Genomic DNA, 16,200 nt, shown 5'->3' on the forward strand with positions numbered 1-16,200 from the left:
ATAAAATGAAGTTACATCATGCTTTTCTATGATCAAGAGAAGAACAAACATATCTTTGAAGACTCATCTTCAACATCCTTGATCACAAACACTCGTTCATGGCAAGACGATAACCACGAATGCGCGAACACTTCGATCGCTACATTGCACGATCGACAGCAATCTCGAACACAACGATCACCCAGATCACGAACACAATGAACGAACCTCCACAAAATCTCGACTAGTGTCGAGTTGAGTATGACACCACCACAAAGGCACCTTGGTATTCTCGGTGTGAGAATCCAGAAGTATGGGCTCTGTGTGGACTTAGTTAGAGGACGAGACCGGAGAAGAACAATCGTGTAAATGATTGAGCAAGTGGGAGACGACAATGTCTATCGTATAAACGATGCCCAATCGTTTAACAAACGCAATGTGATCGTTTAGCAGAAGTTGCACAATCGTTTAGCTAATCGGCTAGCTGAGTGTCTATCATATAGAAATACTCCACGATCGTCTAGTCTCTCCAAGTTATCGTTTAGCAAATCTAATTTACTTGACAGCTGCCGTGAGTAATTTCCGAGAGTAGAAATCTCAAATCAACAACGTCTAAATTTTAGGAAAACATTTTTCCTTTTATCTCACGGTTACCATGAAACCACCAATAACCTCCCACTCAATTGGTTATTAGAGAAAAAGGGATAATTATCTAATAATTAATATTATTATAAATATATATGATAATAAACTTACCATACTATATTTATAACCTATAGTTTTAATATTTCATCTCATGATACATAAAAACCATAATTCTTTTTCTATTCCATGATACTTAATGTAAATCTCATTTACATTAACCCTCCACTTGATGTATCTTATACACCATACCAATCATATCATATATAATCGAATTATCTCTTGTCAATTGAACATTTCAAATCAACACCAAGAACTGATCGTCAACTTGAATCTATTGAGCTACCAAGGGGACCTTATGGAACTGTAGCTTGAAGCTCCAATGGTATGTGAATAACTGACTAACCTCTTTAATCACGGGATCCACCATCCGGTAACTGCCAGGCACTCCACTAAAGACCAACAACTGAACTCTCCTTACTACAGATATATTATGTGTCCATCTTAACCAATCAACAGTGCGATAACCCTTCACAGATCGCTCGTAAGTACAGTTAGGCCAATAACCGTTATGCCCCTATAGTTACATTTAACTCCTTAAATGCCACTGATTCCTCTAATGAACATAAGTCACAGTCCTACTATGACTGAGTTCTTTCTTCCAAAGAGAAGCTATGGTCACTATGTTCAAGCCCCGGAATCAGCTCTTAAGAGAGCAATCTATCTACTTACTCCTGTTTCCGCGAAGGAGTGAATTCCATCTTGTGTGACTGAGTTCCCAACTTCTAAATCAGAAAATTTCCTAAAAAGATAGGCATGTTGAGTTGACAATCTGGCCACTCACACTCATACTAATCAAAGGACCGCCCTCAAAGGCAAGAGTTCCCAAAACACTTAGGATTGAGGTCATATCACCTATGGTCATTTAGGTGAGATGTAAGTCTCTAGTATCAACGACGTTATATACAGAGACTAATCATCTCGTGGTTCGGTCTTATACAAACTCTTTGTATAGGACACCCCACTTGCATGTCTCCACATGAATGGTCAAGATCTACCATCTGTAGTAGTTTACAACACTTGCAAACTTCTACAAAGCGGACCGTATCCGTAGTGTCACCAGGATCAAGTATTCCACCTTAATTCTTATACTACAAACCTATTTAGGTTATCACTTAAGACATGATCCACTTGTATATCTCATATACATGCTTAAGTTTACATACAATAACCATGGAGCTTTGTTTATTGGATATGAGTAAACGCCAGAATGAAATAACTTTTATTTTATTCATAACAATGTGTATATTACAAACAACGAGACTCTGGGAGAATTAAGACACTAATGCCAACATCAACACAACATGGATATAACTTAAATCAATCCAAACTCAGTGGGTGTTCAAAACCCCATTCAAGAAAAACCAAATAAATCTTAAATCTCACCCCAAAACCCAAGATTCCAGCGAACGGAGGCGCGGCGGACGACTGAAAGAGATGTGCGACGCAGACGCGGATGGCGACTGGCAGAGACGCGTGAGCTAGAGCCAAGTGCGGGCCACGTTCGAGGCTCGACAACACGGCTCATGTCTAGTCGGCGAAGCGTACGGCTGACTGGTCGACGATTGAGTGGCTACATTTGAGGCCATTGGCTAGAGATCAAGTGACGGTCAGCTAAGCGGGCATGAGGGTCTTCGCGCGGGGCAGGGGGAGGGGGGTGAAAGGATACATGAGTACCCATTGCAGAAAAGATCGCGTCCTAATTTTAATTTTATATAATGCGTAAAAAAAATAAGTGACAGAAATAAAATACACATGATCAATTAATCATACATATATATATAGAGAGAGAGAAATTAAAAAGAAGAAAAGATTCATAAAATGTACCCTTGAAGCTAGTCTCTTTATGATTTCTTTCCCAAAAACTTCGAACACGAACAATAAAAAACACTGCAACAAGTGTTAAAAAGCAATAGACATCACTACATGAACTTCAATATTCTCAGGGTAGAAAATAATAGAGAATGTTGGGCTTCTTTGAATAATTTAGCGAAAGAATGATTTTGTTTTGAGAGAAAAAATACTTTATCAAAACCTTCAACAAATTCAATATTTTCAACACCTTACAACTTCAGTACATTTTGGAATATTTATAATAGTGTAAGTAGAAGATGAAAGAATCTTTTTTTTCATATTCCAAATAATAATAACAGAAATTATTGAAGAAAATGAAAGGTGTATGTTATTAAAAATACATATAATTAGATAAAACTGATTTCCATTTAATTAATATGTACTTTAATTAACAACCTATTTTATGTATTTAAAATTAAATAAAACTAATTTTTATTTAATTTATATATACACTTTAGTTTAATATTATAAAAACAAATTCTCTCAATTATTTAATATAAATCAAATTCATATTAAATTTGATATTTTCTCTCAAATTATATCTCATCTAATTTTATATAAATAATTCTCTTTATTAATTTGAACAATTCAATTAATCTGAATTAATTTGATTCTCATTTTTATCCCAATTGAGCTAACGAAGGGACCTTATGAACCTATAGTTTGAAGCTCCAATGGTACTCGATTAATTAATCAAACTCTTTGATTAAATTTATCAACTTACATTGTTAGTTACTCCACTAAAAACTAACAACTGCATTCTTTGCACTATAGATATAATTCTATGTCCATTGGATATAATTGCTCGTAAGTACAATTGGGACCAAAATTACTATTTTTCCCCAGTAGTTACATATAACTCCTTAAGTATCATCGACCCTCTAATGAACTATAAATCATAGTTCAACTATGACCAAACCTCTTTCAGGCCAGAAGAGGGTGTGGTGTCACATTGTTCAAGCCCCGAAATCAGCTAAAGGAGTAATTTATCTACAGTCTCTAACTATAGAGAATGAGTGAATTCTTTCTTGTATAGTTGTATTCTCAGCTTCCTGATCAGACGAATCTCCAAAATGGTAGGCATATTGAGTCAGCGAAACTGGTCACTCTTACCCATACAAATCAAAGGACCGCTTTTATAGGCAGGAGTTCACAACTTACTCAAGATTCAGGTTAAGTCACTTATGGTCATCCTGATGAAATACAAGTCTCATCTATCAACGATGTTATATAGAGAGACTATACATTTCATGGTCTGATATTTTACAAACTCTTTGAATATAACATCTCTACTCACATGTCTACACATGAATGACCAGATCAGATCATTTGTAACACTTTACAAACAATTGTAACAACTACAAAGCATGTTGTATTCGTAGTGTCACAAGGATAAGGTACTCAGCCCTATCCATTTACACTACACGAATAATGTCTTTTTATAGCATTTGAGAATAACCTTTTTCAAACTAGGCTATGAAATGAAATGAAAAAAAATGAAAAAAGTTTTTGTACGCGTACAGGAGAGGAACATTTTGAGAAGTGTCTATCCCCACCCATTTTCTCTTTTACTTTCCTTATTTCTCAAAAGCGAGAGAGTGTCACTTCTGTCCCCCACCCATTTTCATACTTTATAATAGCATCCATTATAGCTTTAGAAAAATGCTATAAAAAGTCCTAGACTTTTAATAACACGGGCTATCAGGAGTTTTGAAAAAAGCTATAAAAAGTCTATTATAGCTTTTTTCGTTAGCTATCGTATATGTTGTTTCTTTTAGTGCTACTACATACCGTTTAGGTTATCACTTAAACATGATCTGCCTGTATCTCTCTACATACATGTTTGAGTTTCAGAAAATAACTTTGGGTCTTAGTTTATTGGTTTTTGTAGATAAATACAACTATATGATAAATGAAATACATCTTTATTTTATTAGATAAGTAAATTGTTGTATAATACAATTACAACTACAAAACCCACGAGATTTACGACATCAACCCAAAAGGAGGTGTGCTTTGCTCGATAAGGAAGGAAAAGAATTTCCCCTTTTTTGCTTTTCTTTTTTTTCTTTCTTTACTTTGCATGCAAACTGAGGCACCCTTTATATAATTAAAAACTTTTTAGAACCCTAAGTTCTCCCATTTCTCTCAATAAAAAAAAAAACCACAAATAATTCTTTTTCCCCCAATAGCACACAAAAGTATAATACCAAAAAAAAATTCTTCACTTCAAACCCAATAATTGAAATCCATCCATTCCAAAATCAAAATTAAATTCAATTCTTAATAATTAAGTTAGTTCCATACCTTTGATGAAGTTTAATTTGAATTAATTTACATCCTCAAAATAAACAAACTTGGAAGCTCAAAATTCGAAATACAAACCAAATAATTCAAAATAAATGAATGCAATTTCCCGAATTTGGATGGCTACACTTAAGCTTCTTAAAAATAATTAAAATTGATCTAATATATGTAAATTTAAATTTTATGTCAACAATAAGCATTCATCTTTATGTTTAATAGATCTATAAATTTTTAGACGAATATCAAATGGGTTAAAAATTTATTAGACACAAAATTTAAAATTTATTTAGGAATTTATTAGACACAAACTTAAACGTTTAAAGACATAATATACATTTTTTAAAGCTTATTGATCAAATAGACATAAATATAAATGTTTAGAGGCATATTAGAAACCCTTTAAACTTCAAATTAAATAGGCATGTACGTAAATATTCAAAGACTAAACTTATAATTTAACTTAAAAAAATCAATGGTTGAATTTGTTCAAATTTCATAAGTACATATATTTAAAATTAATAAAGGTAAGTCATTACAAGTATACTTTCATGTGCATGGTAATGGTACGAAATGCTTTTCTTCAATTTAATTTTTCACTAAGAACTCACGAAAGACTTTTTAAAAAATATAGATAAATTATAATAAATGTTTCAAGCGTCCGACGTGCTCTCGTAGCTCAGTTGGTTAGAGCACCTGTTTAGCTCGGGAGGTCTTGAGTTCGCCTCTCAACGAGAGCAAGGTTATTTTGTCTTTTTTAAATAAAAACGAAAATATAATTCGGGTGGAAAATTTTCCCACTCAATATTTTAATATCCCATGTATTTATCAACCAAATGGTGCATTCGACGAATATAAATAATTAAAGTTAATCGAATTCGAAATTTGAATTTTTAGACTATAACGACCTATTTAATAATAGTGCGATGCATGTGTATCAATTTTAGAAATATAATTTATTTATAAAAGTTGATATGTTATTTCATTATATATTAATATTTATGTCATTCAATTTAATCATTTTAATTAATATTTTCTATCAAGCTGCTAATACTTATGTTTTCATAAAATTTCCTTACTCGATTGATCTTAAAATTCAAGATAGAATATAATTATGTACGAAAATAAGATTTAAACCATTTATTAATTAAAATTTAGTCTAGTTAGAGATTTAAGTAGGGATTTTGAAGGACTTTAAAAACTCAATCACACACAATTAATAATTTTTTTAAATAATGTAATTCGGAAAACAAAATACAAAAATAGAGTAGTTTCCAAACTAATTCTAAAAATAGGGAACGTGAATCGCATCCCATGTACACGACTTGCTAGTATAAGGAAGAGGTTGCGGGTTATGAGAAATGGAGTTTGGCAATTGAGCTGGTAGAAAAAGTGGAGTTATTATTATTATTAATGAATTTGGTTGGAGAAAAAATAGGTAACTAAATCATAAATGTTGGGTGAAAATTTAATCTTTGAGGGAACTAACATTTCGTTGGAGAATCCCACGTTGTAAAATTTTGATTTGAAAGCAGTGGGGCAAGGCGAGGTGCGTGTGATTATTATTTTTAATAAAAATATTATTATTTTTTTAGGGATAAGACTGAATAGGTTGTTTTGAACAAGGGGCCCCACCTTCGTTGAGAGAGTTTTGATATTTGATCCAGTCGTTATTACGACTAATTATGTTAAATCATGTGGACATAATATATAATTTGGTCTCATGAGTTTAGTCCATTAATCTCGGATCGTTGGAGCCCATGATGTGTAGGTCCGCGAGGTCCACTACTAACTCGTAAATGGATTAGTTCTAGAGTAGCACGATAAGTTAATTTGAAACGCTCAAATTAGAATTAAGGGAATTAGTAATTATATGAGATATAATTACGTGTTTAATTTTGAGAATTAAACGTAATAAGAGAACTAACATTTAAATATAATTTAAATATATGAAGGTGGATTTGTGTAAAAATTTATTTGATATTTGATATTAAATTAATTAAAATTAATTATAATTATTTAAATAATTATTTATTAATTTTATTTGAAAAATTAATTTTGTAAAATTAATAATTTTTCTAATTTTATTAATGAAATTGATTTTTGGAAAAAGTTGGAAAAGATGAAAACACATGAATGAAATTTCTGGTTATTCCATTATCACTTTTCCCTTAAGTTACTCCAAGCATGAGCTGCACCTCATGCAACTATCTTCCTTGCATGATGATCTGCAATATATTGAAGAGATTGGAGTGATTTCGAGGCATGCAATCAATAGAATTTTAGTTGAAAATTCGTGGTGAAGAAGGTGTTCTTCAACTGGATTGCTGCTGTGAGCATTTCTCAAAATTCCCTTGATTCAAGCTTGTTTTGAGTCCCACAACTCAATCTAGAGTACCAAGAGAATAGTGGGGAAGATCTTGATGTGGTCTGCAACGAGATTTAGAGAAGATTGCAGCTTTAGATCGAGCTTTGAAGAAGTTCTACAAAGATATGTCATGAAACTCACTTGTTTCTGCAAGAGCATGCTTTATATTTTACCATTAATGAATTAGAATGCTTAATGATCTTTGTTGCTTCCGCTGTTGCTGATACAATCCTTCACTATGATCTAGTGAACCAAGTGATCATTGAGTCAAATGATGCCGACTTCTTTAAAGATAGATTTCCTTTTAAATCGGGGCTTGGGATCAAGTGGTCAACCCTAGTTAGAAATCCTAACCCTAGAGAGAAAATCAACTCATAACCTAGAAGAAGCAAAAGAGCTAGAACCGTCAAAAGTTTGAGAAATGACTTCCTGACCTATAATGTAGAAGAAGATCCTAAAGATTTGAGAGCTGCTCTGTTCTCAGTAGATGCCAACCTATGGCAAGAAGCCATAAATGATGAGATGGACTCACTTGAGTCAAATAGAACTTGACACTTAGTAGATTTACCCCCAGGCTGTAAGGCAATAGAGTGCAAATGGATCTTAAGGAGGAAACTTAGACCTGATGGGACTGTTGACAAATTTAAAGTTAGGTTAGTAGCAAAGTGCTTTAAACAAAGAGAAAACATAGATTTCTTTGATATCTTCTCCCTTGTCACTAGAATTACCTCAATCCGTGTCATGTTCTCTCTCGCTGCCCTTTATAACCTTGTAGATCAGATGGATGTAAAGATCGCTTTCCTAAATGGTGAACTTGAAGAAGAGATTTACATGGAACAACCTGAGGTTTTTATAGTCCATGTTCAGAAAATAAGGTGTGTAAATTAGACAAATCTCTCTATGGACTAAAACAAACTCCTAAGCAATGGCATGAAAAATTTGACGACCTTATCTTATCTAAAGGTTTCAAGGTTAATGAAAGTGACAAATACATCTACTATAAGTTTGAAAATAGTCGCTGCACTATCTTATGTCTATATGTAGATGATTTATTGATCTTTGGGTCGAACTTGCACGTCATAAATGATGTGAAATCAACATTGAGTGCAAATTTCGACATGAAAGACTTAGGAGAAGCTAGTGTAATCTTAAGCATAAAAGTGAATAGGCCTGAAAAGGGAATTTCTTTGGATCAATCTCACTATATAGAAAAGATTCAAAAGAAATATAATTACTTTGATTGTAAACCAGCCTGTACTTCTTATGACCCCAATGTCAAGTTGTTTGAGAACACTGGTGACAGTGTTAATCAATCTGAGTATGCGAGCATCATAGGCAGTCTTAGATACGCTACTGACTACACTAAGCCTGACATAGCTTATGTTGTAGGATTACTTGGCACGTTTACAAGTAGACCTAATAAAGAGCATTGGAATGCTATAGAAAAGGTAATGAGATACTTGAAGAAAACCCAAAACCTAGGATTACATTATCAAAAGTTTCTGGATGTCCTGGAAGGGTTCAGCAATGCTGGCTGGAACTCTCTTTCGGATGATTCAAAGGCTACAAGTGGCTATATCTTTAATATAGCAGGCAGAGTTGTCTCTTGGAAGTCCAAGAAACATACTATTTTAACCTAATCTACGTTGGAGTCAGAAATGATAGCACTAACGATAACTAGTGAAGAAGCAGGCTGGCTTAGAAGTCTGCTATCATAGATTCCTTTATAGAAAAAGTTGGCATCTACTGAGAACAGAGCAGCTGTAGACTCATGCCTATAGAAAGATGAATCACGGTGAGGAAAATCCGACCTGTAGACTGGAGATCCCAAGAAATAGGTTCAACGGGTAATAACTGATCACGAGTAATATATAGTGAATCATGCTAAACTAAACACAGAGTTCCATTCCTATGACTTATAGTCTGAGCATGATATCCTGAAGCGTAAGAAAGGTTGAACTCAATTCTTAATAAAATCTATACTTGATGACAAGTGGGGTACATAGCTACAAGAGTACTCTTGATAGACTCACCTACGTGAATGTGGAAGTGAAGGTCGTTTCTTATGGAGTTTTTAGGTAAACTCTCTAGAGCGTTCACTAAACCAGGATACACGTGCTAGGCCTTAAAGCACGGGCTTTCGTACTACACTTTAAGGACACTCTGTGTGAAATGCTGTTAGAGATAGAGTTCAAAACCAAAGGTTACTCTAGTATATTCTGAATCATCTATACTACGTAAAGGTTCAAGTCGTAAGACACCTTGCTTATGCGTAGTGTTATATAGACTAAAACTGCTCGATGAAAAAAACTTTTTTCTTTTCTCTTTTTGATTAAATTTTCAATTGGGGGATTGTTGGGTGAAATTTTAATTTTAAAAAATAAGAGGGAACCAACCTATGGTTGGAGAATCTCACATTGGAAAATTTTGATTTGGAAGCCTCCTTCATGTACTCCAATCTTGAGCTTTGGTTTTGGGTCCCAAGGGGTACCCATGTTTTGGGGAAGTGAGGAGATAGGTTAATGTGGGTTTGATGGACGTCTTACACTCGCGCCGCGTTCGGTCGGGCGATGTGCGATTACTTTTAATAAAAATATTATTATTATTTATTTTTTATTGTTATTTTAAAATTGGAAAAAAGAAGAAAAGTCCTCCCTTACAGCGAGTCGTCCATGCGAGCCTTGCACGTTCTGAGGCTCTCCATCTCTTTCACACTCTATTGTTCCACGCTGAAGGCTTATAAAAGGCGTGGCCTTGAACAGTTCATTCACACAACTTCTTCATTCACTCCCATTCGAATGTTCTCCTTACTCTTCCATTTTTGTTTTCCGAGCAGTGGGTTAGAAAGGGTATGTGTTCCGATCGGTAACGATGCATTTTCGATCGGGTTTCTTTGGCTGTTTTATCTTGGGGACAACGTGGCAATTTTTCAGACTTGCTTGCACACTTGGGCAAAGCCAGGAAACATCTTAAAGAGAGCGAGCTCCGCGACTCAGCCTATAACGAGTTTCTGTTTTGCAGGTTTTTGTTCTTTGCTTGACCACTGTGCTTTGACCGTTTGCTGTTCGTCATTTTGAGGGTCTTACCGTTCTCAACAATAAATGAGGAAGTAAGGTCCAGTAGTGTTTGTTGAGGAAGGGAGAAAGGAAGGAAGGAGGAGAGAAGAGAGAGAGAGAGAAAAAAAGAAAAAGAAAAATGAAAACAGTGTACCCTGTTTTTGCCATTTGTTATTCATTTAACATTATTTTAACTATTATTTAGACAACTACTCCAATTTGCAAATTTTTTCTCCCAATTAATACCTAATAATTAAAACCATTATTCAAATTTCAAATATTATTTTATCACGGTTCTAAAGTTTTCTAAAATGAGTTTTGTTATTTTATTAACATGATGCACTTAGGATGTGAAGATCTCTGCACTGTGAGAAAAACCTAATCAATTGAAATTGTTATCAAAATATTATTTTTTAAGTTACAAATATTGTTTAATGTAGTAATTAAATAAGTAATTTTATTATATAAAAATTAAAAATAAAAAACCACAATGTAATGTTGGGATTCAGATCACACATGAATTTATCGAGCCTTTTATGGGCTTGAACTCCAACCCCTTTCTTCGAGTCTGTTCTCACTCTTTGATGCCCTTCATTTGAAACTCGCTTATGGTTATGTGTAATCCTGGCAGTGCTCAAGGTTTTTTTTGGTGCTCGAAGTTGCAAGGGTGCAAAACTAAGCACAACTCACTTAAATTTTTATGGGTATATATTTATCGGCTTAACTAGTCAGTCTATTCTAACTTTTTCTTTTTGGGATGCAAGTTTTTTTGTCTCTCCTAAATTTCTTTGAGTTTGGACTTTCTTATGAATTTTGAATCTCACTTTGGACATCCCACGATAATAATCGAACATGAAATTTAGAGAGTGTTTGTCATTAAGCTTTAATCCGAACAATGTTACAAGTGTCATATTAACTTAGTTATGTGTGAATTTGCATTAAAATTTTCAATTGAAGAATAGATTGCTTTGATTTTTTTTCTTTTATAACTAATTTAATCGCCCACATTATATTTATCGTCCATTATTTTTATCTTAGCTATTTTAAGAAAAATATGACCGAGTAATTTATCCACCTAATGGTAAAAAAAAAAAAAAAAAAAAAAAAAAAGAACTATCTACCACAAAATTAAAAATTGGACTCATTTCCAATTGGAAAAATGATAAAAATGTTTGAAAATTGTAAAAATAGTAAAATAAATTTATATAATAAAAAAAATACTAATTAGTAAATGATAAAATTACCTTAAAAAAACCAAATTAAGTACAATAAGAATGCAAAGATACACTGTTTAAAAAATAATTTGAATACTACAAATACACTCTATCTAAACATTCTAGAAGCAAAGATTCAAAATCACTCAATATGGTCCTTAACACTTATAGCTGCCTATAGAACATGTGTATGTGAGATAAGCTGACGACCAGGTGCTGAGGGTCGTTATAAACTTATGAATGTCCACATAGATGGACTTCCTCTAAGGTAAGAAAGAGCAGAGTTGATTATACCAAAGAAGTTATTGTTGGTAGGTGAATATTAGAAGGAATTGCAATATCAGAACAATGTGACTATTGGAAATGAGATTTCATTTGACACCAAACCAGTTATAGGGGGTTTCATCATATATGTGACTAATTTACTCACAGGATCTTAAAAACCAATTTTAAACATTATTAGTCAGAATGTCATGGTTGAAAACAATGTTCAAAGTAGAAACAAAAGTATGAAACATGTCTGCAAGGGACCACGGTTGACGACTCGACCAGAGTAGTCGTCAAAAGCTAGCCAAGACGATAGAATTCAAGAAATGGTTGTTGAACCAATGATCACATATATGATATTGAGAAAAGAGGGATTTCAAGGCGACTAAGTAAAAAAGACGAAGAATATGAGATTTAGGTCTTTTTTTTTCTTTTGTGGCTTCTAACCCTATAACCAATTAGGGAGGACAAAAGAGGAAAACAAATATTTTCCCCATATAGTATATAGATATATAGATTTTTAAAATTAAATTTATAAGATTCTAAATAAATAAATAAAGTTTACATACATTAGTTCTACATCTAATTTTCTGTTTTTGAATTTGTTTTCTGATGTTTAGATATATTAAAAATTCTAGCAAGTTAAATACAATTTTTTCTTGTTTTTTAAATCTGACCACTAATTTAGATATTTCTTACAGAAGTTGAAAACTAAAAGAAAATTGTGAAAAAAAAAGAAAAAAAAATTTAAAAATGAAAACTTATGAAAGGAGACTTAATGGCTAACTTTAACTTATAAGCCTCACACCATAACAATTTTAAAATTCTGAAAATCATTTTTTAAATTTAGACATCTAGTTAAAAAAAGAAAATCGGAAATAAATTCGAATGGGCCATCTGTGGAGAAAAGAACGAATGGGCCAGAAAAAGCCCAAAACGGAAGTGAGGGTGTAGAAGGGAGAAACGGGTAATTTCACAGCTTCCCTATCAATCTGTAAAACCCTAGCTTTTATACGTTCCTTCAAAACCTTACTCTGCCTTCGATCTCCGCCTCCGCCCGTGGCCTCTGAACTCAGAAATTCAATCCATCTAATCCCATTAATCAATTATGCCGCCCAAGTTCGATCCTTCTCAGGTTGTCGATGTTTTCGTCCGAGTCACCGGAGGTGAGGTCGGAGCGGCCAGTTCTCTCGCTCCTAAAATCGGTCCTCTAGGTCTCTCCCCGAAGAAGATCGGAGAAGACATTGCCAAGGAGACTGCCAAGGAATGGAAGGGTCTCAGAGTCACTGTCAAGCTTACTGTTCAGAATCGTCAAGCCAAGGTCTCCGTGGTTCCCTCTGCTGCTGCTTTGGTCATCAAAGCCCTCAAGGAGCCTGAGCGCGACCGCAAAAAGACCAAGAACATCAAGCACAATGGTAATATCTCGCTTGACGATGTCATTGAGATTGCTAGGGTTATGCGCCCCAGGTCTATGGCTAAGGATCTCAGTGGATCTGTGAAGGAGATTCTCGGTACTTGCGTTTCTGTTGGATGTACGGTCGACGGTAAGGACCCAAAGGATTTACAGCAGGAAATTACCGATGGAGATGTTGAAATTCCCCAGGATTGAGAGTGATTATTTTTTTTCGCATTCGAACTTACTTTGTAGTTTCAGTTTTGGATTTTTAAAGATGTTTCTTTTATTGTCTTCAAATGACTATATCTCCGGATACAAGGATTTATTTAATGTGGAAAACTTGCTTCATTTCGGGGATGGAAGCATTGTGGTTCCGTTTTGAACTGAAGTTTCGACTTTTTGTTTCTATTCATATCGTTGCATTTCCGGTTGTATTATCGAGAATAGCCCTTTGTTATTATTTCTTCTTTACAATGAACGCAGGGCATAATTTTTCTTTCTGGAGGTGTTGTCAAATTTTTGTTTGTGCATTGATCTTGAATTAGTGGTCTGGTTATAGTTATAATCAAGCATTCTTTGGATTGTTTGTAATTCGTATGAACTTAATATCTCTGCATTGGAAATAATAGATTCCAGATGAATTGGGTTCCGTGATCTGTTTGTAGACTCCTTTAAGTTGTATTCATTTTAACTATCTATAGCTGTATCTTCTTAAGTTTGGTCCTAGAACATGGCATATCATTTTATCATTTGTTCAGATGTCCATTAAGTTGTGTTGGACTGTTCAGTTAAGGTTTCATGCTGTTATAGGTTGTCCAAAATGGGTTAGAAATATTGAAGTAGAAGGTGTTTTTGGTTTTATTTCGGATAATTTTATGATAAGGATCTCTAGTCTGTTTCTACTTATCTTTGACATTTTGAATCCATCAAAACGTAACCCATTCTGTGGGTTTTTGTGTGGCCTTTATTTCCTTTTGCCAGTGAAACTGCTTGTGCATGCACTCATTAGAGAAACGTATTTCTGGATGTTACAAAAATAAGTCATTAGAAGAGATGAAAATTTAGGTACTTTTTTTCCCTATCCTGTTAGACTTGAAATTGGGATTGCTTGACATGATGGAACTGTTAAACCATGATTTAGTATTAATGTTGATTTGGCAGACATATTTGTTACTATTTTGTCCTCCTGGAAATGTTTAGTCCATGGATTTACTTTTGTGTATTTTTGGTTTTGAATGTTTAGCCATTCCTAAAGAGACAATTTTCATATTCTGTTATTCTCCCTATCATTATATTGGGCAATCATTTATTAGTTTGGGTATGTTCAACAGGAAATATCTTATTATTCTTTACAAACTATGGATTGAGGAAGCAAACTACTCTGGATGTATTCTTGACAAATAGCAGCTATAGAATCATGTAATCAATTTACTCTTAGAAACATCAGTGGCTATCTCAAATTTAGTTTGTGAATAGCATTATTTTGGTGATATGTTTGTTTGCTGCCATTAGTTATTGTAGTTTTACCCGTTCTAGTTCAAATATCTGTAGAATACTGGACATTTTTGTAATTACATTGCTAACTTTAAAGATTTTGAGTCAAATCTGTGTGGTGATTTCAGCTTGGACAAACCTTTCAAGTTTTGATTAGTCAATTAACGTGGATAGATAATCATTTTAGTATCTGTTTCTTGATCCTTCCCCCTCCTACTATGGAGATCATTGAAGTTAACTAGTTTGTATTGATCTGCCAGAGAGTAGTTTAAGTTCTCCCTGTTACCATTGGTCTCCTACGTTTTACTATAATTTACTGAAGGAGATGATTTATGTTGCTGCTTGAAATAGAACCACCTTTGAATTGTAAACTCAAATTCCGAAAACGATTCTAGCTTTTGATAACAATGTTTTCTGTGGCTGTTGTTTCTCTCTTAGATCCAGAAATAGTATTTAGATACAATTTTTGGTCTTTCTATTTCTGACGATTCCCCTGCTTCCATCCACGTGCATCTATAAACCACCATTCATTCAGTCTCTTTCCTTATTTTTCTGTGCTTCCATTGTCCTTCTCTTCGTCTTCCTATATTAAGTCCATCCATCTTCATTATAAATTTTCGTTGATTGTACATCAAAGAAAGTGAAGGTGTCATTTGTTTTGATCATCAGAAAGAAGTATCCAATCCTTCTCTCTTCTTTCTAGAACAAGGAGGAAGAGGGAAGATTCAAATAAATTAGAAAAGTTCAGAGATTTCTCTTCATTCCCCTAGAAGCTCCACCAATGGCAAGAAGGATCATAATGAAATTGAATTCTTGGGTTGAAGTTGCTCCAATTCTCATCTCTTACCCACAGAAACCCTCTTCCATCCCGTCGTTGCAACCCATTGTCGAAGATGTCGCCGAGGAATACGACGAGGACTCATAATCCCGTTCTTTCATTTGTTTTTGTAGTTTCAATTCCCTTTTCTTGTGAATAGAAAGTCGATTAATGGCTGATTTCTAAAGAGATGGAAACATCCTAGAACAAAACAAGTGTACAGATGATCAGATAAATAAAAGTTTCTCTTTAGATTTGTGTTTAATAAATAATTCCTCCCAACTGAACCTACTAACCCATTTGTTGAAATTCCAGGTCATTTCGTTTCCATTATGTTTTTTCACATGGTGTAGTTTATTATTGAGCAGAGTGTGTATGTGATTTTTTTTTTGATCTTTTTCACATGTGATGAAAGCCATAGCGTAATTGTTCACTTTCCACGTGGGTTCGGTTTGTTGACTCACTCGGTTTCATCCCCTTTATATAAAGGAAAAAAAAAACTCCACTCCCCACTTCCCCCATCAAACTCAAATCATCTTCCTCCATTTCTCATAACCAGAAAAAGCTCTGTTTTAGCTCATCATTTGGAATTTTCTTTCTGGATTAGAATCAAAGCTTCAGTTCTGAGTTGAAAACAAAACAATGGCTGAGAAGGTTCAGATTTTGAATTGGATGGAGAAATCACCAGCTTTATTTGTTTTTCCAAACAGAGCTTCTCTATCTCCTGCTTTAGAAACCATTACAGAGGA

At 34.0% G+C, this 16,200-nt stretch overlaps 1 protein-coding gene across 1 annotated transcript; it reads left to right on the forward strand.

Annotated features, from left to right (window-relative positions):
* The first annotated feature begins 12,752 nt into the window (after positions 1 to 12,752).
* On the forward strand, positions 12,753 to 13,584 carry LOC120074740 (60S ribosomal protein L12-1-like). The gene has a single exon (XM_039027964.1). The coding sequence runs from the start codon at positions 12,853 to 12,855 to the stop codon at positions 13,351 to 13,353; it is 501 nt and encodes a 166-aa protein (XP_038883892.1). The 5' UTR covers positions 12,753 to 12,852; the 3' UTR covers positions 13,354 to 13,584.
* Positions 13,585 to 16,200: the final 2,616 nt, after the last annotated feature.

Source organism: Benincasa hispida, chromosome 3 (assembly GCF_009727055.1).
Source record: "Benincasa hispida cultivar B227 chromosome 3, ASM972705v1, whole genome shotgun sequence".
In the NCBI taxonomy this organism is placed as follows: Eukaryota; Viridiplantae; Streptophyta; class Magnoliopsida; order Cucurbitales; family Cucurbitaceae; genus Benincasa; species Benincasa hispida.